Source organism: Chlorocebus sabaeus, chromosome 24 (genome assembly GCF_047675955.1).
Source record: "Chlorocebus sabaeus isolate Y175 chromosome 24, mChlSab1.0.hap1, whole genome shotgun sequence".
NCBI lineage: Eukaryota > Metazoa > Chordata > Mammalia > Primates > Cercopithecidae > Chlorocebus > Chlorocebus sabaeus.
In genome coordinates this window covers 76,683,998-76,708,056 of record NC_132927.1, presented here as the reverse complement: position 1 = coordinate 76,708,056, position 24,059 = coordinate 76,683,998, and the positions used below count along the sequence as shown (strand labels likewise).

Below are 24,059 nucleotides of genomic sequence, written 5' to 3'. Positions count from 1 at the left end.
ACACGACAAAACCCGGCCTCTACAAAAAATACCAAAAAATTAGCCAGGCTGGTGGCACACACCTGTACTCCTAGCTACTCAAGAGGCTGAGGCAGGAAAGTAACCTGAGACCAGGAGGTCAAGGCTGCAGTGAGCCGTGATCACACCACTGCACTCCAGCCTGGGCAACAGTCTAGAGATCCTATCTAAAACAAAAAAATTAGGGTAACATTTGTGCATTGGAGGTTTCTCAGATGCTCACTGAAAGAATGTTGAAGGAGTTTTGCCTATTTTTTCTGGCTTTTAGTAGCCCTAATTACTCTGTGATTATCTTCAACAATTCTTAAAAGGCATTGTGTTTCTGAGTTTTTCAGCTCTGACAGCATTGCCTGTTTGTAAGTGGAGACCTGCCTGCAGGCCCCTCTACCCGCGCAGTTCCTGTGGGTTTGCCTTCCCTTACTGCCTTACCCTGCCTGTGCCTTCTTGTTCTGCTTTCTGTGGGAGGCTGGCCGCTGCTTTCCTGTCCCTGTTAACACTGCAGTACCTATCCCTAAGAGAGGCTGCCCTTCCTGCCATCTCCCTTACTCTGAGGATGACTTACTCATCTTTTTTTATTTATTTATTTATTTAGTTTTTATTATTTTAGAAACAAGGTCTTACTCTGTCGCCCAGGCTGGAGTGCAGTGGTGCAATCACAGTCCACTATAACCTCAAACTCCTGAGTTTGAGCGATCCTTCCACCTCAGCCTCCCGAGTAGCTAGGGCTACAAGCGCACGTCAGCACACCAGCTAATTCCCTTTTTTTTTTTTTTTTTTTTTTTTTTTTTTTTTTTTTTTTTTTTTGAGACAGAGTCTCGCTCTGTCGCCCGGGTTGGAGTGCAGTGGCCGGATCTCAGCTCACTGCAAGCTCCGCCTCCCGGGTTTACGCCATTCTCCTGCCTCAGCCTCCCGAGTAGCTGGGACTACAGGCGTCTGCCACCTCGCCCGGCTAGTTTTTTTTTTTGTATTTTTTAGTAGAGACGGGGTTTCACCATGTTAGCCAGGATGGTCTCGATCTTCTGACCTCGTGACCCGCCCATCTCGGCCTCCCAAAGTGCTGGGATTACAGGCTTGAGCCACCGCGCCCGGCCTTTTTTTTTTTTTTTTTTTTTTTTCCAGAGGGGGGGGCTCACTAAGTTAGCTGACTGGTATTGACCACCTGGCCTCAATTGATCCTCCCCCCTCAACCTCCCAAAATGCTGAGATTACTGGCACAAGCCACTATGTCCAGCCTTACCCATCCTTTCTCTGAAGTTTGTCACCTGAGGCACTTGTCTCCCCCAGGTTTCAGTTCAATCAGTGCCTTTGCTTTCCCAACTCTATTCTCCTGTGTCTCTGAGGATGAGGGAGTTCAAAGCTCATCTGCCCCCACCTCTCCTGCAGTGAGCCCCATGGCAGCTCACACCCAAGCCTCACAGGAAGAATAGCAGTGGGTCCCCCACCAGCTCTGCACCTTGACCTTTCTCTGGTTCAGAATCTGACAGCACTCACACCTTTGACTTCTGCACTTGGGCTTCTAGCCAGCATCCAGGCACAGGATGAGCAGGACTGACGAGCGTGTTTGTGTCCTCTTCTGGTGCAGGTCAATAAGCATGCATTTTCTGGAGGGAGAGACACCATCGAGGAGCACAGGCAGTTTGGGGGCAACTGTGATGTGGATGTGTCTTTCATGTACCTGACCTTCTTCCTCGAGGACGACGACAAGCTCGAGCAGATCAGGAAGGTGAGCAGGGAGCCCCAAGGGCCCACAGCTGCCTCCAGCCAGCCACTCCTGCCCATGGGGCCTGGAAGGCTCCAACAGCCAGGCATGAAGGGTTGGTCGGAAGTGCTCAACCGAAACAAGGTGAAAACTGAGTAGAGTCGCCCTCATAGTTTTTAGACCTGGGCTCAGAAGCCTCATGAACAAATCACGAAAGAGCAGATACAAATTACTATTCATTTGGGAGTCACACAAAACAGTCTTGCTTTATTAGTCATCAGAGAAATATAAGTTAACGTGATCAAAGCAAAGACAGTTCAGTACAGAATCAGTAGGGGCTTTTGTGTGGCCATTGACTGTTTTCAGTGATTGTGAAGCAGACGCTTCCAGGCACACTCATGTGAGCAGAGTGTTTATCGGCACAGCCTCGTAAGCAGTTTGGTGATGGGTACAAAGAGCCCAAAAATGTTCAGAGCTTCTCCTCAGGTTTTCTCATTCTTAGATTTTTTTCCAAGGAAATAATCCTGAATAAGAGAAAGCTTTCCACACAAAGATGTTAAAAATGATAATAGCAAAAAGTTCAACACAGACTTGATACAACAGAGGAAATGTTAAATAAATTAGAATTGTTACAGGGTGGATTATTATGCAGGCATGAACTCTTTTAAGAGTGTTCATATGCAGAGCAAGGTGGCACACATCTGTAGTCCCTGCTACTTGGGAAGCTGAGACAGGAGGCTCCCTTGAGACCAGGAGTTCAAATCCAGCCTGGGCAACATAGCAAGACTCTTTTTTTTTTTTTTTTCTTTTTTTTTTTTTTTGAGACGGAGTCTTGCTCTGTCACCCAGGCTGGAGTGCAGTGGCACGATCTCGGCTCACTGCAAACTCTGCCTCCCAGGTTCATGCCATTCTCCTGCCTCAGCCTCCCGAGTAGCTGGGACTACAGGCTCCCAACACCATAACCGGCTAAATTGTATTTTTAGTAGAGACGGGGTTTCACCGTGTTAGCCAGAATGGTCTCGATCTCCTGACCTTGTGATCTGCCCACCTCGGTCTCCCAAAGTGCTGGGATTACAGGCGTGAGCCACCGTGTCCAGCCAAGACCCTCATTTCTTTAAAAAAAAAAAAAAAAAGTTTTAGTGACATAGGAAAATATGCCTATGATAGTGAAAAAAGGATACCAAATGAAAACTCAGGGAGGAGTTAACTATGTTTAAATGAAATGCACATGAAAAGAAATGTAAAAAAATTCACCAAATGTTAGTGGCAGACCCCACCTCTGGGCACTGTTTAGGTGGGTAATTTGTAGGTGATTTTTCTTTGCTGTGGCTTTGTGGTTTGGGTACTTTATTAAATTTGCTTAATGAGCCTGCATTACAATCAGAAAAAGAGAAAAAATCAGCAAAATTTGGCCAGGTGCAGTGGCTCATGCCTGTAGCACTTTGGGAGGTCAAGGTGGGTAGATCACGAGGTCAGGAGATTGAGACCAGCCTGGCCAATATGGTAAAACCCCATCTCTACTAAAAATACAAAAATTAGCCAGGCATGGTGGCACGTACCTGTAATCCCAGCAACTCAGGAGGCTGAGGCAGGAGAATCACCTGAACCTGGGAGGCGGAGGTTGCAGTGAGCCGAGATCACACCACTGCACTCCGACCTGGCAACAGAGCAAGACTCCGTCTCAAAAAAAAAAAAAAAAAAAAAAAAAAAAATTAGCAAGATTTTCCAGAAGCCGTAAGGCTGCCAGGAATTGTTGTTTAGTGCCTGGGGGAACGGCGGCCCCTAGCGTCGGTAGGGTTGGGGACTGCCCTCCCCATTGGCCCTTTCACTGTGAGAGACCTAGTCATGGCTACTGTCAGAGCCAGGTTTCTAGCCGTTTTAGGAAAAGTGTAGCTGAAGGTATAGGTTATTGTTGTGGTAACAACACATCTCACTTCTGAGTGCCACCCACGTGCCAGCCTCTTCTTGGGTGGTGTGGGCTTAGCTGGTGCCCAAGGCAGGAAGGAGCTGCTCAGGACATGTGGAGCCATCTCTCACATGGCTGTCTCCCTCTGGGCAGGATTACACCAGCGGAGCCATGCTCACCGGTGAGCTCAAGAAGGTACTCATAGAGGTTCTCCAGCCCTTGATCGCAGAGCACCAGGCCCGGCGCAAGGAGGTCACGGACGAGATAGCAAAAGAGTTCATGACTCCCCGGGAGCTGTCCTTCGACTTTCAGTAGCACTCGTTTTACATATGCTTATAAAAGAAGTGATGTATCAATAATCCCAGCCCAGTCAAAGCACTGCCACCCGTAGGCTTCTGTCTCATGATTATCATTGGGCCTGGTCTCTGTAAGCCTGTGTATGTTATCAGTACTGTTTCTTCCTGTGAGTTCCATTATTTCTGTCTCTTATGGGCAAAGCATTGTGGGTGATCGGTGCTGGCTAACATTGCATGGTCAGATAGAGAAGTCCAGCTGTGAGTCTCTCCCCAGAGCAGCCCCCAAAGAGTGGAGCCTTTGGCTGGAAGTCCATGGACCACCCTGTTCTGGTCCGTGGAGGACTCCGAGGGTTCCAAGTATACTCTTAAGACCCACTCTGTTTAAAAATATATATTCTATGTGTGCATATATGGAATTGAAATGTCATTATTGTAACCTAGAAAGTGCTTTCAAACATCGATGTGGGGAGGTTTATTGAGCACAAGTTGTATTTCAGCCCACACCCCCTCCCAAAAGAAATTGGTAAGTAAAAGCTTTGCTCTACATTTGACTAAGAAATCACCCAGCTTTCAAGCTGCTTTTAACAATGAAGATTGAACAGAGTTGAGCAATTTTGATTAATTGAGACTTAGGGGTGAAACTGTTCAGTTTACTGAACTCCAGACCATGCATGTATTCCACTCCAGAAATCAGCTCGCTTCCCTTGGCGTACCAGTATTCTCCCGCCAGATGACCCTAGACCCTCTGTCCTGCAGAATCAGGGTGGCTTTTCCCCGACTGTGTCCGATGCCAAGGAGTCCTGGCCTTTGCAGATGCTTCATGTTGATCCTTGGCTGCAGTGGAAGTCAGCACAGAGCAGTGCCCTGGCTGTGTCCCTGGACGGGTGGACTTAGCTAGGGAGAAAGTCGAGGCAGCAGCCCTCGAGGCCCTCACAGGTGTCTAGGCAGGCCTCATTTCATCACGCACCATGAGCAGGTCTGGAAGAGCAAAGCCCAATCTCAGGGAAGCCCGTGGTTGATGTGTCTGGGTCTGCTCTGGAGCACTCTGCCCTCCTGTCGCCCAGTAGAGTAAATAAACTTCCTTGGCTCCCGCGCTTGGCTCCGGCTCTTGTCATTGTGCTCTGGCTCTTGTCATTGTGCTCTGTCTGGGGGGTCTGAGGAGGGAGCAGAGACCCCTCCCTCATCCTTCTGTGTGTGACCTTGAGTCTGCTGGACTCAAAATTTGGGGATGAAAGTGCACAGTCCTGGGAACCCCGTGGTGTTGTGTCACAGCTCCCAGGAATGGGCTTGTGCTGGGAGAGCCCTTAGCAGCATCCCGGTGCGGGCTCCGTCTCACACCACATTTCTCATTTCCAGCAGCTGATGGAGAACGCAAGCAGAGGTTGTCCTCGCTTTTCAGAGGAGGGGCTGGCCGTGGAGTACTTGGTGGTGCTGTGTAGTGACAGGGAGCACAGGCTGGGAGCCAGGCCGGGCCACGTTCACATGAGGCCCAGGGCAGGCGCCGAGCTGCAAGGGAGCCCTGGGCTCATTCTACCGGCTCATCCTCATTTTGCAAGTGGGGAAGCTGAGGCTTAGGAGAGGAGAACATGACTTGTCCAAGGCCATAGGGTGACTCTGGCACAGCAAGTCTGTCCTGACTCTTGGGAGGCTGGAGGCCTGGGCTCGAGTCCCACTCAGGTACCCATGTGCACCATGACCTCACCTAGGCCTCCTCTCCCTGTCTCAACTCCTGCTGAGCTGGGCCCCACCCCTGCCCTCCCCTGCTCCACCTGGCTGGCTATGGCCAGTGGGGGTGAGCCACCCACAGAGGCCATGAAGCTCACTAGCCTGTTGCCCTGGGCAACTAACATGACTCCTTGTAGCTCTGCTGCACCTGTGATGCAAGTGCAGTGAGGGGTGACAAGTGACGTCAGTGACAGCCGCTGCTGTCATCGTCCACCCAGCCAGAGCATCTATTGGCGAGACGCTGGTGAGACCCTGGCCCCAGGGAGAAGTGAGCCAATACCGACCAGCTTCTCCCCTCACCGGCTGTGTGACTCTGGCCAGGTCACTTAACCTCCCGGGACCTCCATCTCCTCCCCTGTAAAAAGCAGTGATGCCTCTTGTTTAGGGTCTTAGGAGGGGTGCCCTGGGTCTAATACTCAGGTGACTTGCCCAAGGCCACTGCTGGTCAGGACACAGGGGAGCTGCACGTCTCCCAAACCTCCCCCATTTTGCTAAAAACCAGTGGTTTCTGAGAGAAATGTTCCCTGAAAGACACGGACATGTCTGGATTAGGATGGACAGGTTGCAGTGGCCCCATGGGTGTTTGGGGATGAGGCATGAGGCTGGGTGCCAGCACCACCGTGGTGCCGTAGGCTCTGCCAGAAGAGCACTCCTACTCCAGCTGGTGACGTCCACCTGGCAGACAGATGTGGGGCCGGCCCAGCTCAGCCTCTCTGCCCCGTGGCCCCCAGCCTGGAGGAGAGACCAGCTGAGCCTGCCTGAAAGGAGACAGGGCCTGAGAAGCACACAAAACAGCACTGGGTGGGGAAGCAGGGCCAGGAAGAAGGGTGGCTGAGCACATGGGTGGCTGTGGAACAGTTTGCTGCTCCAGGACAGCACTCGGCAAGCAACAGGCCTGCCTCTGGCCCCCAGTGCCCGCCTGCAGCACCAGCAGCTGTGCCCTCCCCAGGGTCACGCTGGCTGGGCCTTGAGGCCCAGGACTCTCTGGTCATTACCACGGAGGTTGTAAAGACAGTGAGGACAGAGGCCCTTCCTGCAAACCCCCTCCCCAGTGACAGGCAGAGCCAGCTGCTCAGTGACACAGGCTCAGGGAGAGCCAAAGGCCCCACCTCCCAGAGTGCAGCCACTGCCAGAGCCGGGCCAGGAGTGCTGCCAGGAACCCTCCTGTCAAGGCCGAACAGGTGGGGTCTTCTCAAGAAAAATGGTCCCAGGGTCAGTGTTTGATGAACGATGGAAACCGGTTAGCACCTGCCCTTTCCCAGCATTTGGCCACAGCATCTCAGCCTCTGCAGCTACTAAGCTGGACGCACTTCCTGGAATCTACTGCAGGACTTATTCATTCACTCACTCACTCACTCATTCATCCCACACCCACTACTGTACAGCAGCCCTGGAGCTAGATGGAGTCCTTGCACAGCTCACAGGCTCTTGTGGCTGGGGAGAGGCAGATGAGTGACCACACACCCAACTAGGTCCCCACGGGAGCAGAGCAGGAGATGCTTGGGAGCAGCCCAGTGGTCAGGCAGGGAGAGCTTCCCGGAGGAGGTGGCACCTGGGGTGTAGAGCCAGCCAGGCAGAGCAGGGGGAGGGTGTTCCTGGCACAGGGCATCAGATCAGGTGTCCACAGCACCACACATATGGGGACTGGCATAACAGGAGCAGACCCAGGAAGGGGGGTCCACCCCTTATTCTGGGAGTAGAAGAGTTCTGTTCGGCAGAACAGAGGACAGCGTTCAGTGCACAGACACAGTCATGGTCGGTGTCCCTGAGTGACTATAGTCAATGCAGGTGGCCTCCAGCCCTGCCAGAGGGCTGCTGTGGTGGAGACCTGATGGCTTCACGCTGGACCTGGCAGCCCTAGCCCGATAGCCCCCATCAGTGGAAGCCACATGATTGATACCAGGAGGGGGGTGCTGGAGCGTCAGAAGCACGGGCTCCAGTCCACCCACCCCTCCTGATGCGTGACTGCAGGCAAGGCCCCCTCCCTCTTGGAGCTGTCTGCTCGCCTGGCATCCGGTGGCTGTGGTGAGCTGTGCAAGGTGCCCGGCACCCTCCCACGGGCACCCCCTTCTGGAGGGTTGGCACACAGGGCGGGTGGGAGGGCCTGGCTGGAACCAGCTTTCGCTCAGAAAGTGGGTGGGTTTGGGATGAGGTGGTGAGGAGAGCAAGTACCCTGCTAAACAGCCCCCTGCAGCAGGACTCAGCGCCATAGGCCAGGCCCCACAACCCAGAAGGCTGAGAGAGTGGAGCCCGCCAGAGTGCCAGGCGGTGTTTCAGTGTGCCCATCTGCACAGTGGGAGCACTGGCAGCTTGGGTTTGGAGGGGCTCGTCCAGCAGGAAGGGAGCAGGACAGGGCCAGGGCCCTGCACCTCCCAGGATAGGTGGGCAGGCCTCACGGGGTGCAAAGCTGCTGGGGGCAGGGAACGGTCAGCCCACGGAACATCCTCAGAAACATTTTATTGACAACAGTTCCCAACAGAGTCTTTGGGGTCTTTGCAGCGTCTTTGGGGTCTTTGCAGCGTCTTTGGGGTCTTTGCAGCGTCTCTGGGGTCTTTGCAGCGTCTTTGGGGTCTTTGCAGCGTCTTTGGGGTCTTTGCAGCGTCCACAGGCAGAGTGATGGCTCCTGAGGAACCTCACTCCAAATGCCCTAACCGGGTGAGGACGGCCACCCCGGGCCCCTGCCAGGTGGGCATGGCAGTCCCGGCAGCACCCCTGGGAGCAGCCTGCTGTGGGGAACAAGCCAGGCCGGGAGCCGTCAGTCATGGTGGGCCAGCCCAGCTCATGCTCCCTGCCCTAAGGCCCCCAGCCTGTGGGAAGCCCCTGCCTGTAAGGGACAGCTCATGAAGACAAGAACAGTAGTGGGGACGAGGGTCTGGGAATGGGATAGAGGTTGGCTGAGCACATACCTGACTCCCTGGAAGTTTGCTCCAAAGACATGGGAGGCGGGGGCCACGGGGAAGCTGGGATGAACAACTGACTCCATGCGACACACGACCTCATCAAAGAGGCCCACTCCTCCCTGGCTCCTGCCACCCCAGGACAATGCTGGCTGATGGCCGGCGGCCCCTCGACCTGAGGTCAGTCGCTGGGCAGGGCAAGCTCAGGCCTCGGCCGACTCACTGCAGGGAGGCTCCTCGTTTTCCTGGGCAACGGCCCTGTGGGGTCCCAACCCCAGCCACACTACTCCTTGCCTCCTCCCGCCACTATAACCTCCAGCAGCTGCCGGCGGGTGGGCCGCTGGGCGTGGGGACCAGCTATGTGAGCAGACCCTGGGTGAGCCTCAGCACCGCCTCATAGGCGACAAAGACCACCATGTTGACAGGGAAGGCGCGGCAGCAGTTGAGCACCAGGCCCTTGAAAAGGACCCGGGGTCCCTCCTCCCGCACGCTGGTCACCATACAGTGCAGGAGGCCCCGGTAGCGCCTCTGGCCCTGTCCATCTGCCTGCAGTCTCGACTTGATCACGTCCATGGGGGTGGCCACAGCCCAGGCCAGGACTCCCGCACAGCCCCCGGCCACCAGCACGCCCAGAACATCTGCAGAGAGACCACAGTGCCTTGACTGGGAGCCTGATCGGGGCGCCCAGGGCAATGTGCCCTGGACTCACTCTTCCGGCCCATCCTCATTTGCAAGTGGCTTGGGAGAGGGGAAGGGAACTTGTCCACAGCCACACACTGACGCTGACACAGCAACTCTGTCCTGACTCTTGGTGTTGGGGGAACTGAGGAGCCCACCCTGGGAGGCAGGAAGCCGAGTTCAAGCCCCCACTTGGGTACTGGCGGGCAGCAAGACCTCACCTTGTCCTCATCCCGCCGGGCTCCCCGCCCTGCCAGGTTCCAGCCCCTGCTCACCTGGCTGGCTGTGGCCAGCGGGCCTGAGCTGCTCACACAGGATGGCATAGGAAAGGAAGTAGGTGGCAAAGGAGTGGCCGTCCCGTAACAGCAAGGCTGAGCTACCCTTGTAGAGGCCGCGCAACCCCTCCTCGCGGGCTACTGTGGCCAGGCAGTGAAGCGGCCCGCGGTACTTGGGCTCTGGGCAGGCTGGGGGCGCAGGACACACGGGGGGCACAGCCGAGGGCCCCGAGGCCGAGAGCCGCCGCTGCTGCTTCTGTGTCTGCGTCTGCAGGCGAACTTTGGCCACCTCAGTGGGCGACGTCAGGAACACCTGGACCAGAGAAGGAGGCAGGGGTCAGCCACCTGTGGCTCTGCCCACAGCCTGGACCTGGCCTCCCACCGGCCTCATGTTGCCCATGGTGACCTCAGGAAGTTGGGCCCCAAGACCCTGCAGGCTGGCCCACAGCTGGGGGCCACGGGGTCCAAAGCCAGCTCTGCCCACCAAAGCTCATGCTTCCTCGGCAGCCACATCTCTCCCAGGCGCCAACCTGCCGGACTTCTCCTGGGAGGTGGTAAGAAAATGTCGGTGACCCAGGTTCAAGAACGTATTTAATAACGTATCAGCAATAAAATAATATCACGGCCGGGCGCAGCGGGTCAAGCTTGTAATCCCAGTACTTTGGGAGGTCAAGGCAGGTGGATCACAAGATCAGGAGTTTAAAACCAGCCTGGCCAATATGGGTGAAACCCCATCTCTACTAAAAATACAAAAATTAGTCGAGCGTGGTGGCACGTGCCTGTAGTCCCAGCTACTCAGGAGACTGAGGCAGGAGAATTGCTTGAACCCGGGAGGCAGAGGTTGCAGGGAGCCGAGATGATGCCACTAAACTCTGGCCTGGGCAACCGAGCAAGACTCTGTCTCAAAAAAAAAAAAAAAAAAATCACTAGACATACTGGCTGCCACTTCGTGGGTACTCATTCATGTCGGACTCCACATATGTGTGCTGGGGGCTTTACCCTCATGATCTCACTAAATTCTCATCATGCGTCTTACAGATGGAGAGACAGAAGCTCCAAGAGTCTCCCTTGCTTGCCCAAGGTTGTCAGCTCCTGAGAGTCAGAGCTGAGAGCTGGGCCTGGTGGTCTGGACCCCTGGGCCAGGCCTTCAGCCACTGGGCTGCTCCAGCTGGCTCCGTGCTGTCACAGTGTGCAGAAGTCTGTCCCCACTGCGGGAGCGAGGGCTCCCTGAGGGCAGACGGGCACTGCAGGTGCTCCACGCACAGTTGAGGATGGAGAAATGCCCGCGTCCAGCAACAGCTGACTGTGTTCAGGCATCTCTGTGCCCGGAGCCATGAGTGCCCGGGGCCTGCCTATTCAGCTCCCCATGGTGGCTTCTAGGTGACCTTCTGACCGTGACGGGGAGGGTCCCTTTGGTCACAGCCCCCTTCCCCAAGGGGCCGTGCTGGGCAGGACAGCAGTGAGCCCCTCATCTGTGAACTGCTCAGGGGTTCTGGGCCCAGCCTGGGCGGGATGCCAGTTCCTCTCCCACAGCCCCTGGCTCCATGCACGGCCTCCAGTGTCTGCCCTCATCAAGCCTCAGTTTCCCCACCTGCTAGGGTGGATAACCTCGCAGATTCCGCAGTCTCTCTTGGGCCTTCCCCACCCTGGCTGCCCCTACTCACGCGGACGAGGCCGGAGGCGTATCCCGAAAGCGCGATGTCGGCCTTGGAGGGCTTGGCGTCAGGGCTGCCGTACCGGAGCTGGCAGATGTGCGCCAGGCAGTGGCGGTAGGTGCCGAAAGACACGGAGGACACCAGGGACACCGTGCACACAGGAAGCGAGAGGCCGCGATAGAAGCCCCACACCTAGCAGACAGGGTCTAGGTGAGGCCAGGGCACCGCCAGAAGGAGGAGCCCACCGAGGGAGCCCACACTCAGCCCCACGCTGCACTCTGCTGTTGCACCTCGGGAAAGTCATTCACGGCCTCAGGGCCTCAGTTTCCTCTGCTGTAGGATGGAGGTCACGAGGGGAGACCTGAAGAGTCAGAGGACCAGGCCAAACCCAGCGCAGCTGCTTGATGATGATGAACTTTTTTTTTTTTTTTTTTTTTTTTTTGAGACAGAGTCTCACTCTGTTGCCCAGGCTGGAGTGCTGTGGCAAGATCTCAGCTCACCGCAACCTCCACCTCCCAGGTTCAAGCGATTCTCCTGCCTCAGCCTCCTGAGCAGCTGCCTGCTCACCACCTCCAGCTAATTTTTGTATTTTCAGTAGAGACAGGGTTTCACCATGTTGGCAAGGCTGGTCTCGAACTCCTGACCACAGGTGATCCGCCTGCCTCGGCCTCCCAAAGTGCTGGGATTACAGGCGTGAGCCACCGCACCTGGCCTGATAATGAACTATTAACAGCATGTTATGCCTCTACTGCTTTCACAAGCTAGCTCCTGGCCTGCATCAAGCCCCAAGTTCACTTTGGAGAATATCACCAAGTCCTGCCTCTGGACAGGTCTCTAAGCTAGACCCTGAAGACTCCACCCAACACTGCCTTCAAGGGGTACCTGGCCTGGAGGAGCCAGAAATGCGGTGCATGGGTCCCTCCTCTGACCTTCAAAGGCCTGAACGCTACCTCTAGACCCTCTGCTGGAGGTGGGAACCTCCTTCTGAGGCCCCTCTAGCTGCCAGATGACCTGGCTCCAGTCCTCAGAGGAACCCACGAGATTGGCAGAACTATTCCCATGTGGAAGGTGAGAGAGCTGAGACCCAGTGGGGAGCCCAGCATCCCCTCCCTGTCTCCCTGCCCACACCCTGACCCCAGACCTACGCGCTCTCGGTGATACGTATCCCGGATGCAGTGCCAGATGCCTGTGTACTTTGGCTCCGTCTGGATCCTGACCTGCGGGAGAAGTGAGCTTCAGAAGGGAGTAGCTCCAGGCCTCGGGGAAGGCCAGCAGGCCTTGGGGAAGGGGCAGAGTCACCCTCTTGATTGTCCCAGCCATGCTGGACTGTGGGCACAGCAGGGACAGGGAGCCTTGTGTTAGATGAGAAACCTGGGGTGCAGAGGCGAGAAGGTGGGACTGACAGTCCCAGGGGCTATGGGGAGCCATTGAAGGCATTTGAGCAGGAAAGGGGTGGGTCTGTTTAGCATTCTGGAAAGTCTTCTGGCCATGGATGGGTGCAGGGGCCTTGGGATGGTTGGGGGGCTGGCTGCTGCCACACCTTCACTGTGTCCAGGGGGTAGCCCACAGCAACACCGCAGACACCTGGAAGGAAAGCAGAGGCCCACGGTGAGGAGAGTGGGGCCAGCGAGCAGTTCCACCCCACTGCAGGGAAGAAGCAGCAGGTGCACACCAACTGGGCTCCCCCAAGGGCAGACCCATATTTGGCCCTTCTGGTCTGCACCAGGTCTCATCCCCTGAGGGCACCCTTGTTTTATAGATGAGGAAACTGAAACTCCAAGTGACTTCTGCCCTTTGCAAGCGAGTTCCCCTTCCCTGAGCCCTGGCCTGGGATTGCCTCATCCTTGCTGCCTTGGGCCAAAGACATGCCCCGGCCTCCCCACGGGCATCACGTTCTGAGAGAATGTCTGATCCAACCCTGGCTGGGCCCTGTCTCTGAGCCAGGCAGACCTTGCCCTCGAGCCATCAGTCCATGGAGGGTTTGCCTGTGAGCTAGGCAGTAACTGTGTTTTGGCTGCGTGGGTGGAAGGAGTGGGAGGCACAGCCTGGGCAAAGGCCAGGAGGAGGGAAGCCCAAGCCCACACCGGGGTTTGTGAAGAGCCAGGACTGCCAGGAATCACAAGTGTGTGTGGAAGAGAAAGGGCCGGAGTCCACACCTTGCAGAGAGGCTTCAGGTGCCAGGCCTCAACATCCAAGCCCCAGCACTGACACAGGGAAGGCAGACAGAAAACAGGCTGGTCCCTGGGGGGACCATTCTCTCCCCTGAGGGTCAGTGGTAAAGGCCAATGGAAGACAATAGGCACATGGGGACTGTACCCTATTTACTGTGGCCCAGGACTCAGTAAATATGCGGGATGAAAGAATGAAGCGAATAAATGAAGTAAGGCAAAAGACCAAGTGGCTTGGAGAGAATGACCCTTCTTAACCCTCCCGTACACCTCACACACCTCACCGAACTCCTACTCATCCATCAAAGCCCTGCCACAACACCATTTCCTCTCTGGAGCCCTCTCTGACCTCTGTACTCTGGGCTGCCTCTGTGCCTGGAACATGTTGAGCAGAGGCCTTGTCATATAGCCTTGCTGCTGTTGTATGCCACCGCCACCTCCAGAACTGGAGTTCTCCAAGGACATGGCCCAGGGCTGACACCCCATGACCCAGGGCCAGGCACAGAGTGAGAGCCCTTTACCTAGGCCTCCCCATGGGTTCGGAGGAAAGACGCCAGACTCAGGAGCCCTTTCCAGCTGTGTGACCTCAGGCAAGTCCAGTAACTTCCCTGAGGAAGGGAGCGGCTGGCCCCAGGCTGGCACCTAGCTGGGGCTCAGAAAGCCTGCTAATGGAGGCCGGGCGCAGTGGCTCACACCTGTAATCCCAACACTTTGGGATGCTGAGGCGGGCAGATCACTTGAGGTCAGGAGTTTGAGATCAGCCTGACCAACATGGTAAAACCCGGCCTCCACTAAAAACCCAAAAATTAGCCAGGCATGGTGGTGCATGTCTATAGTCCCAGCTACTTGGGAGGCTGAGGCAGGAGAATCACTTGAACCCAGGAGGCAGAGGTTGCAGTGAGCCAAGATCACGTCACTGCATTACAGCCTAGGCAACAGAACAAGACTCCATCTCAAAGGAAAAAAAAAGAAAAAGAAAGCCTGTTAATGGGGCAGGTACCTTGCCTTCTCCCAGGCCCAGAGCTTGGCCGCTCTCCCAACCCCCATGCTGTTCCCAGAAGTACTGACGCCACCCACTGCTGTTTCACAAGACCAGCAAGGCCAGGGGTGCCCACTCAAAACAGTCCCCACAGCCCATGGGATGGAGCTGAGCCCGTGTCCCAGGGCCTGGTTATCTCCCTGAATCAGTCTTTCACCAGGAGCCCTTCCCCGGGAGGGAGAACGGTTTCCCCAGCAGAGTCTGGCCTGAGAAGCAGGTTGCGGAGGCCCAGCCAGGCGCACACAGCCAGCGGGGCAGGTGGAGCCAGCTCGCCAGGTCCCTTACCGTCCTCTGCCCGCCCCTTCCAGTACCTGCTGCAGGACCAGGCCCCATCTTCCCTACCCATCTCCCCGCCCTCTCGATCCTCTCCTGGGGTCTTCCTTCCCTTCCAGTGACTCAATCACCCCTCCCCACACCAAGAACTCCCAGCCTCCCTAGCTCTGCCTCCCGAGCGACCTCCATGCCTGGACCACAGCCCCATCCCCAGCCTGCCCTCAGCCTCCTGTCTGAGCCTCCGAGGCCCTGCAGCACCCCTCATCCAGCCTTAGTCTCCCAGGAACCTGCTCTCTGCTCCTGGCACCCATGGCCCACACCAGGTCCTGGCAGATCCTGGGAGCTGGGGGTCTCCTCAAACCCCCCCCTGCTGCCCAGCACCTTCCTGGGCCTCAGCTCCTCCTGCTACCCCCAGGAGCAGCAGTGTCTGCACAGCCCACCATCCTGTCTGTTACCTCCGATGGCTCCAGCAACAAAATCCATGAACAAGGTGTGGTGGGGAGGTCCTGGGTCTGCCTTCCTGAGAGGGCTCTGGTGCCACCGGGGTGGCCTCAACAGCTCCCAGCTGGCCCCTCTCAGACCTTAAATACCTGCGGCAGGGGAGGGGACCGGAAGCAGAGCCTGTTGAGGCCACGTGGCACACAGCTGGACTCCCTCCCCTGCCCCCAGGACCCTTGTCCCAGTGCCCTCGGGACCCAGGTGTCAGGAAAGCACAGGAGAGAGCACAGGAGGTGGCAGACACCAGGGAGCAGGGTCACTGCCCCACCACATCCAAACACCTCCTGGGGAGGTCCAGAGACGGGGCTGTGACAGCTCCCGCCCTCCCGGTCCAAGCTCAAGCCTTCACTCTGTCCCCTGGGCTTTCCTGACTCCCTTGGATTTGCTCAGGACCCCTTGCCCGGGAAACTTACAAAGCTCCCTCACGCCGGGCGCGGTGGCTCACGCCTGTAATCCCAGCACTTTGGGAGGCCGAGGCGGGCGGATCACAAGGTCAGGAGATCGAGACCATGGTGAAACCCCGTCTCTACTAAAAATAGAAAAAAATTAGCCAGGCGCAGTGGCGGGCGCCTGTAGTCCCAGCTACTCGGGAGGCTGAGGCAGGAGAATGGCGTGAACCCGGGAGGCGGAGCTTGCAGTGAGCCGAGATTGCGCCATTGCACTCCAGCCTGGGCGACAGAGCGAGACTCCGTCTCAAAAAAAAAAAAAAAAAAAAAAAAAAAAAGCTCCCTCACTTATTCACTCAACAAACACTTCCTTTGCTGACGCTACACCCAGGCAAGACAGCCAGTCCCTGTCCTCAAGGTGCTCCAGTTGTCAGGGAGGAAGGGGGTTGGGGGAACAGGCCTGAACCCAGGAACATCACCCACCATCTGTTCTCGCCCTTCCTGCTGCCCCGGCTCCCTGCTGTCTGCTCCATGGGAATGCGTCTCCCCGGACCCAGAGGCCAAGGTCAGGGCTGCCTCACCAGGCCCCCATGCCTGCATGAACCAAGGACAGAGGCTCTGCCGATTCAGCCTCTGAACCAACTGGCTGGGGCCCTCCTGAAGGGGAGACCTCTCCACTAAGAGGCTACTTCTGTCTGCTGGGCACTGTAAAAACAGGGACCTCCTCGCCTGTGCACCCCACCTTAGAGTTCACCAAGCTTCTCTCACTCTCAGGCTCCAGGATCCTCCTCACCGCCCCAGAAGGGAGGCAGCACAGCATTAGTGCTGCCCATTTCACAGATAGGGCCACTGAGACCCAGAAAGCGGGCTTGTTTAAGGCCACGAAGGCGGCAGGGCTGGATATGATCCCCAGATGTTCTCACACAACCCACCCTCTGGGATATTCAGGGCCCACCTGGGGAGGCCCCAGTGGGCTCTCAAGGCGACTCAGTGCATGCCACATGTGACCTGCGCTGCAGCCCTGTGAGATCTCCACAGGGGACACCAAGGCTCAGGGAGGCTGTGCAGGTGCCTCAGTCACACAGCTGCTGAGCAACAGACTGAGTGAGTGCCCCGCAGACTGGAATGCCAGCAGGATAGGGGAGGGGCAGGTGTTGACGCATAGACCCAGGCAGCCCATGTGGGTGGCCCTCGGGGCAGGTGGCAGGGCCAGGAGGCTGTTTGTCTACCTGTTTTCCTGTCCTCTAACGGCCAGACCTGCAGGCTGGCCTTGAGCAGGCTGAGAGTTGACGGAGGGACAGCCCCCCTGACAGCCTAACTGTTTGTAGGCAAGTAGGAGACACAGGGTTAGCAGTGCCAGCTGCTATGGCAGAGGGTAAAGGGCAGCAAGTGGCCCATCCAAGGCCAGTCCTGATGCTAGTCCTGGCCCTCAAGGGGATGAAGCTTAGCGTCTGGTTAGAAGCTGGCTGCCTGACTTTAAAGCCCAACTCTGCCACTCATAGTTGAGACCATGGGCCAGCCCCTTGACCACTCTGTGCCTCCACTTTTGCATCCATGAAATGAAGACAGTACCTGCCTCATATCTGCAACTGCTCAGGGCAAGGTCCGGGCATGTCCCTGTGAGAGTGGCCAGCTACATGCTAAGGCTGCATTAACAGAAGCATAGAGTCTGGAAGGAAGGAGGTGACTGGCCTGTTCTGGGCAGGGCAAATACAGCTGAGACTTGGGTTCGATTGCTGATGCTGCACTCGAGAAGCCAGTACCTTGGGTGCTGAGGGAGTTTGAAGCATGGTGTCTAACTGACAGAACAGGGACCGTTCAGATCCATGTTTCCTGCAGAGCATCTAATGCAGCAAGTGCCAGTCACCCACAGCACCTGAGCCACAAGTCGAGGAGTTGCCCTGGACACCTCTCTCTCTCCACCCCACATCCAGAGTCCCCAGTCCTATGTGTCAACCTCAAATTCACGTTCAGATCCCTTCACCACTGTCCGTCTGCACAGCCCCAGCCGTGTCATCACCCCACGGACAGCGGCCTGCCCTGCCCATGCCCTCTACTCATGAAACCAAGGCTGCCTGTCGAGTTTTAGGCACTGAGACACATCAGTAAACACAACAGATAAAAACCCTTGCCCTGGGCCAGGAGCAGTGGCTCACGCCTGTAATCCCAGCACTTCGGGAGGCCGAGGCGGGTGGATCACAAAGCCAGGAGTTCGACACCAGCCTGGCCAATATGGTGAAACCTCGTCTCTACTAAAAATACAAAAAGTTAGCCGGGCGTGTGGACGCCTGTAGTCCCAGCTACTTGGGAGGCTGAGGCAGGAGAATTGCTTGAACCTGGGAGGCGGAGGTTGCAGTGAGCTGAGATTGGGCCACTGCACTCCAGCCTGGGAGACACAGCAAGACTCTGTCTCAAAAAAAAAAAAAAAAAAAAAAAAAGCCCTTGCCCTTGTGGACCTTATGCTCAGGGAGGAGGACAGCCAGTCAACAGATGAATAGCCAAAATACAGAGCACCCCCAATGGCAGCAAGTGCCAGGAGAGAAATAAGGTCTTAGGGAGAGGGAGACTTGCAGGGGGTGTTAGGGAGGCCCCAGAAGGTGACATTTGAGACAAGCCTGTTCTCTCAGTCATCGCAGCCAGGTTTGACCTGCTCTTTGTCCCCTGAATGAACATGCCCTAGCTTGACCCTTTTCTCCAAGGCAGAAACAGGAAACAGGCCACCCCACCATTTAGGCTGCTCCGTGCAGGTCTCAACATCTCCCCACTCAGCTGTGGGCTTTGGGCAGGCAGGGTGTTGCTGGGTTTGTCTCCACACCCACGGCACTCAGCACAGGCGGGCACTGGGGAGGCCAGGTAAATAAGTATGAGAGAAAATGAGTCAGTGAACAGATGGAAGGATGGATGGATGGGTGGAGGGATGGAGGGACGGATGGAGGAGGGCTGGACAGACAGATGGATGGATGGGAGACAAATGGAGGAGGGAGGGATGGGCAGGTAGACAAACGGATGGGTGGGAGGAGGGCTGCACAGACAGATGAGTGGACTATGGACAGAGGGACGAGTGGTCGGATGAAGGGGTAGAGCAATGAAGGCATGGACAGAAAGACAGATGGCTGGAAGGATGGACAGGCCGGCAGGGGCCCCACAAGAAAGGCGTGAGACAGTGTTGCAGAATCTGGGACAGGCCATCAGTCAGTCTACACCCTCAGTACCCACACTGTGCCAGGCCCTAAAGATCAAAGGGACTTCAAGAGGATGTCACCCACCTGACCCCATCACCCCATCCATCCTTTCCACCAAGCACCTTCTCCTCCCCGAAGGTGTTCACCTGGAGGCCCTGCACTTCCAGGTGTCCTCAGCTGGAGATAGCCAATGGCATTAGATGACTTTACTTACTTTTTTATTTTTTATTTTTATTTTTTTAGATGGAGTCTCGCTCTGTCACTCAGGCTGGAGTACAGTGGCGCAATCTTGGCTCACTGCAACCTCCATCTCCTGGGTCAAGTGATTCTCCTTGAACCAAGGAGGAGGAGGTTGCAGTGAGTTGCCTCTTGAGTAGCTGGGATTACAGGTGCGTACCACCATGCCCAGCTAATTTTTTTGTATTTTTGGTAGAGATAGGGTTTCACTATGTTGGCTAGGCTGGTCTCAAACTCCTGACCTCAAATGATCCACCCATGTCAGCCTCCCAAAGTGCTGGAATTACAAGAATGAGTCACCGTACCCGGTGGCATTAGATGATTTTAAACAATCATTATTCTTGTTAGGTGCAATAATGGCACTAAAGTTCTATAAGGAAATGCCTATATTTCTTAGAGATACAAACAGAAGTACATGGTGGTAAAATGGCATGATGGCTGAAATTTAATTTAACATCGTCTGGCAAAAAAAGAAAGGAAGAAAAGGAGAAAGATGATGAGTATGTGACTTTTGTTGTAGTCCGTGATAAAAAGTAGTAGCCGGGTGTGGTGGCGCATGCCTGTAGTCCCAGCTACTCCGGAATCTGGGGTGGGAGGACGACTTGAGCCCGGGAGTTCTGGGCTGTAGTGCGCTGGGCTGATTGTCCGATACGCTACAGTCAGCATCCATATAGTGACTTCCCAGGAGTGAGAGACTACCAGGTTGCTTAAGGAGGGGTGAACCGGCCCAGGCTGGAAATGGAGCAAGTCAAAACTCCTGTGCCGATCAGTAGTGGGACTGTGCCTGTGAATACCCACCGCACTACAGCCTGGGCAACATCGCGAGTGGGACCCCATCTCAAAAAACTAAAAAAGCAGTAAAAGGGGGCCGGGTGCGGTGGCTCACGCCTGTAATCCCAACACTTTGGGGGGCCGAGGAGGGCGGATCACGAGGTCAGGAGATCGAGACCATCCTGGCTAACACGGTGAAACCCCATCTCTACTAAAAAATACAAAAAATTAGCCAGGCGTGGGGGCGGGCGCCTGTAGTCCCAGTTACTCGGGAGGGTGAGGCAGGAGAATGGCGTGAACCCGGGAGGCGGAGCTTGCAGTGAGCCAAGATGGCGCCACTGCACTCCAACCTGGGCAACAGAGCAAGACTCCATCTCGGTGCCACTGAAGTCCAGCCTGGGCAACAGAGCGAGACTCCGTCTCAAAAGAAAAAAAAAAAAAGTAGTAAAAGGACCACTGCACTCCAGCCTGGGTGAAGGAGTAAGACTCCTGTCTCAAAAATAAAAATAAAAATAAGTAGTAAAAGAATAATGAAGAAGAATGAAGCTGCTTCTACCTTGCCCAGCCTCCTTCCAGGCCTCATCGATCCTGCCTGGTGGAGGGGAGGAGCCCTCAGCCTAGGGTCTGGCCCGGGGCTCTGCCTCTCCCAGCTGTGCTACCCTGGGCCGGTGGCATGACCTCTCTGGGTCTTGAATTTTCCAGCAGTCGATGGACCTGGGGTCTTCTGCGGACGGCAGGAGGCAGAGCCTGGGTGAGTCCACTGGAGCCAGCCGGCTGCTCCTCCGACAGGCATGGTGACTGCTAGGAGAGCCAGGCTGCCTGCAGGCCTCCTCCACCGGCGCCTGAGCCCACGCTGTGCGCGGCCCGGGCTGCCCTTGCGAGAAGGCTGCGTTGTCCCCTAGGGGGCGACAGACGTTGCCCAAGCAACCAAGCCGCACGCCGCAGAGGGCTTCGGGAGGGAGCCTGCCGGCCCTGCTGGCTGGGCCACACATTCTAAAATACCCTTTTATTTTTATAACGAAAGGAATAACTACAGGTTATGATTATTTTTAATCCACACAGAAGTGATGGAGCCAGCACAGAAAGTGAAAGTCCCACCACCCAGCCTGAGGACCCACCTGCAGCGATCCGGCCAGCACTAGCCTTTCCTTTCCTTTCTTCTCCTCGTTCTTTTTTTTTGAGATAGTCTCACTGTGTTGCCCAGGCTGGAGTGCAGTGGCGCTATCTCGGCTCACTGCAACCGCCACCTCCCCGATTCAAGCGATTCTCCTGCCTCAGCCTCCCAAGTAGCTGGGATCACAGGCACCTGCTGTCATGCCCGGCTAATTTTTTTTTTTTTTTCCGCCTCCCGGGTTCACGCCATTCTTCTGCCTCAGCCTCCGGAGTAGCTGAGACTACAGGCGCCGCCACCATGGTTGGCTAATTTTTTGTATTTTTAGTAGAGATGGGGTTTTACCGTGTTAGCCAGGATGGTCTCGATCTCCTGACCTCGTGATCCGCCCGTCTCGGCCTCCCAAAGTGCTGGGATTACAGGCGTGAGCCACCGCGCCCCGCTCTTTTTTTTTTTTTTTTTTTTTTTGAGACAGAGTTTCTTTCTTGTTGCCCAGGCTGGAGTGCAGTGGTGTGATCTCGGCTCATTGCAACCTCTGCCTCCCGGGTTCAAGCGATTCTCCTGCCTCAGCCTCCTGAGTAGCTGGGATTACAGGCACCCGCCACCACGCCAGGGAAATTTTTTTTTTTTTTTTTTTTTTTTTTTTTTTTGAGGCGGAGTCTCGCTCTGTCGCCCAGGCTGGAGTGCAGTGGCTAGATCTCGGCTCACTGCAAGCTCTGCCTCCCAGATTTAGGCCATTCTCCTGCCTCAGCCTCCCGAGTAGCTGGGACTACAGGTGCCCGCCACCTCGCCCGGCTAGTTTTTTGTATTTTTTAGTAGAGACGGGGTTTCACTGTGTTAGCCAGGATGGTCTCGATCTCCTGACCTCGTGATCCGCCCGTCTCGGCCTCCCAAAGTGCTGGGATTACAGGCTTGAGCCACCGCGCCCAGCTCCAGGGAAATTTTTGTATTTTTAGTGGAGATAGGGTTTCACCATGTTGGCCAGGCTGGTTTCGAACTCCTGACCTCAGGTAATCCACCTGCGTCAGCCTCCCAAAGTGTTGAGATTACAGGCGTGAGCCACCGCACCCAGCCCTCAGTTATTTTTTATTGTAACAGATTTTGCCATTTTGGTGGGATTTGGAGGGGTCAAGGAAGGACAGTGAGATTTCCAAAGAATGGATCCTGACTCAGGGGCCCAGAGTGGACCCTGGGGGGCTCGCATGGCTCCAGAGAAAATTGGCATCCCTGGCATTTCCAGAAAATAGGGCTCCTTGGCAAGTCTGAGCAAAGTCAGCAGTCCCCAGATTCTCACCTGGCTCCCTCAGTGCCTGGGAAGAAGCCACTGACCCACCCGAGCCTCAGTTTCTTCATCTTTAAAATGGGACAAGGGTCGGGCATGGTGGCTCCTGCCTATAATACTGCTATTTTGGAAGGCTGAGGCAGGAGGATCCCTTGAGCGCAGGAGTTTGTGACCAGCCTGGGCAACATAGCAAGATCCCTGTCTCTACAAAAAATAATCCCACAACTGTAATCCCACAACTTTGGGAGGCCAAGGCAGGCAGATCACCTGAGGTCAGGAGTTCAAGACTAGCCTGGCCAACATGATGAAACTTCATCTCTACTAAAGAATACAAAAATTAGCCAGTCGTGGTGGCACACGCCTGTAATCCCAGCTACTCGGGAGGCTAGCCACGCATCGTGGTGCATGCCTGTAGTCCCAGTTATTCAGCAGGTTGAGATGTGTGTCCAGGTTCTCTAGAGGGACAGAACTAATAGGATATATATATACACACATACACACACACACACACACACACACACACACATATATATGAGTGCAATGGTGCAATCTTGACTGACTGCAACCTCCGCCTCCCAGGTTCAAGTGATTCTCTTGCCTCAGCCTCCCAAGTAGCTGAGATCATAGTCATGTGCCACCACACCCAGCTAATTTTGTATTTTTAGTAGAGATGTGGTTTCACCATGTTGGCCAGGCTGGTCTCGAATTCCTGACCTCAGGTGATCTGCCCACCTTGGCCTCCCAAAGTGCTGGGATTACAGGCCTGAGCCACCGTGCATGGCCTAAAAGGGGGTTTATTAAGTATTAACTCACACCATCACAAGGTCCCACAATAGGCTGTCTGCAAGGTGAGGAGCAAGGAGAGCCAGTCCGAGTCCCAAAACTGAAGAACCTGGAGTCCTATGTTTGAGGGCAGGAAGCGTCCAGCATGGGAGAAAGATGTAGGCAGGGAGGCTAGGCCAGTCTTGCCTCCTCATGTTTTTCTGCCTGTTTTATATTCGATGGCAGCTGATTAGATGGTGCCCACCCAGATTAAGGGTGGGTCTGCCTTCCCCAGTCCAGTGACTTTAATGTTCATCTCCTTTGGCAACACCCTCACAGACACATCCAGGATCAACACTTTGCGTCCTTCAATCCAATCAAGTTGACACTCAGTATTCACCATCACAAGGTGGGAGGATCACCTCAGCCTAGGAGGTCAAGGCCGCGGTGAGCCATGATCACACTGCTGCACTCCAGCTGCCAACAGTGAGACCTTGATCCCCAAAATAAATAAATAAGCAAAATGAAACAAGCCAGCCCTGTGCCCAGGACATGAGAGCCTATATGCTCCAGGCTGGGCCCCTGTCTGCTTGGGTGTATACAATGCCCAGCTGGCTGCTGCAGACCACACAACCCCAGGCAGTGGGTAGGTGCAGTCTCACCCACTATGGAAGGGAGTGGGTGTGCTTCTGGGGTGAGATTGGTGTGTGGAGTGGGATGAGCCCCCACTCAGTCCTCGCAGACACTCTAGCCTCCCTCTGAAATCCTGACAGGCTAGGGCCCTGGGCCTGGGGTCTCTGAGCCTGTGTGGCCCCTGGGACAGACCTTCAACTTACAAAGCCTATCACAGGGCATTCGTGCTGCCTCCCGCTCCCTGGAAAGAGGGTGCAGAGGTAGGGCTGCTCCCAACTCCAGCTCCCACTCCTGCAGGAAGAGGCACTAGATGCTACCTTTCCCACTGAGCTCATTGCAGGCGTCAAACCCCACCCCCTGTGCCCATTGGCACTGCTTGTGTTACAGATGAGGACACCGCAGCCCAGACAAAAGCAGCCCATGAGAGTTCGGGAAAAGGGTGGGTGCCATGGCTCACACCTGTAATCCCACCACTTTGGGAGGCCGAGGCAGGTGGATCACCTGAGGTCAGGAGTTCAAGACTAGCCTGGCCAACATGGTGAAACCTCATCTCTGCTAAGAATACAAA

General features: G+C 55.6%; 2 protein-coding genes across 4 annotated transcripts in view; one reads left to right on the top strand and one right to left on the bottom strand.

Moving 5' to 3' along the window:
- WARS1 (tryptophanyl-tRNA synthetase 1) overlaps nt 1-5,012 on the top strand; it is a 43,585-nt gene extending 38,573 nt beyond the window's left edge. For all 3 annotated transcript variants that reach the window (XM_007987842.3, XM_007987841.3, XM_007987840.3), the window contains 2 exons: nt 1,601-1,741; nt 3,777-5,012. In XM_007987842.3, coding sequence (XP_007986033.1) covers nt 1,601-1,741; nt 3,777-3,938 — 303 coding nt within the window. In that variant the 3' untranslated portion in view covers nt 3,939-5,012. The remainder of the gene's footprint in view (nt 1-1,600; nt 1,742-3,776) is intronic.
- Nucleotides 5,013-8,012: 3,000 nt separating this feature from the next.
- On the bottom strand, nt 8,013-14,702 carry SLC25A47 (solute carrier family 25 member 47). Its single transcript, XM_073010814.1, has 7 exons — nt 14,642-14,702; nt 12,690-12,733; nt 12,449-12,520; nt 12,295-12,366; nt 11,159-11,341; nt 9,495-9,807; nt 8,013-9,179 (listed from the first exon to the last, which is right to left on the bottom strand). Exons 1-7 carry the CDS (start codon nt 14,700-14,702, stop codon nt 8,899-8,901), a joined length of 1,026 nt encoding a protein of 341 aa, XP_072866915.1. The 3' UTR covers nt 8,013-8,898.
- Between the last annotated feature and the right edge of the window lie 9,357 nt (nt 14,703-24,059).

Coding starts and splice junctions, on each gene's coding strand:
- SLC25A47 (XM_073010814.1), bottom strand. CDS start 14,702: ATGGGTAGGGAAGATGGGGCCTGGTCCTGCAGCAGGTACTGGAAGGGG. Junction 9,808..11,158: donor ACGCCTCCGGCCTCGTCCGC/GTGAGTAGGGGC, acceptor TCTCTGGTCCAG/GTGTTCCTGACGTCGCCCAC. Junction 9,180..9,494: donor CGCTGGCCACAGCCAGCCAG/GTGAGCAGGGGC, acceptor GTCTCTCTGCAG/ATGTTCTGGGCGTGCTGGTG.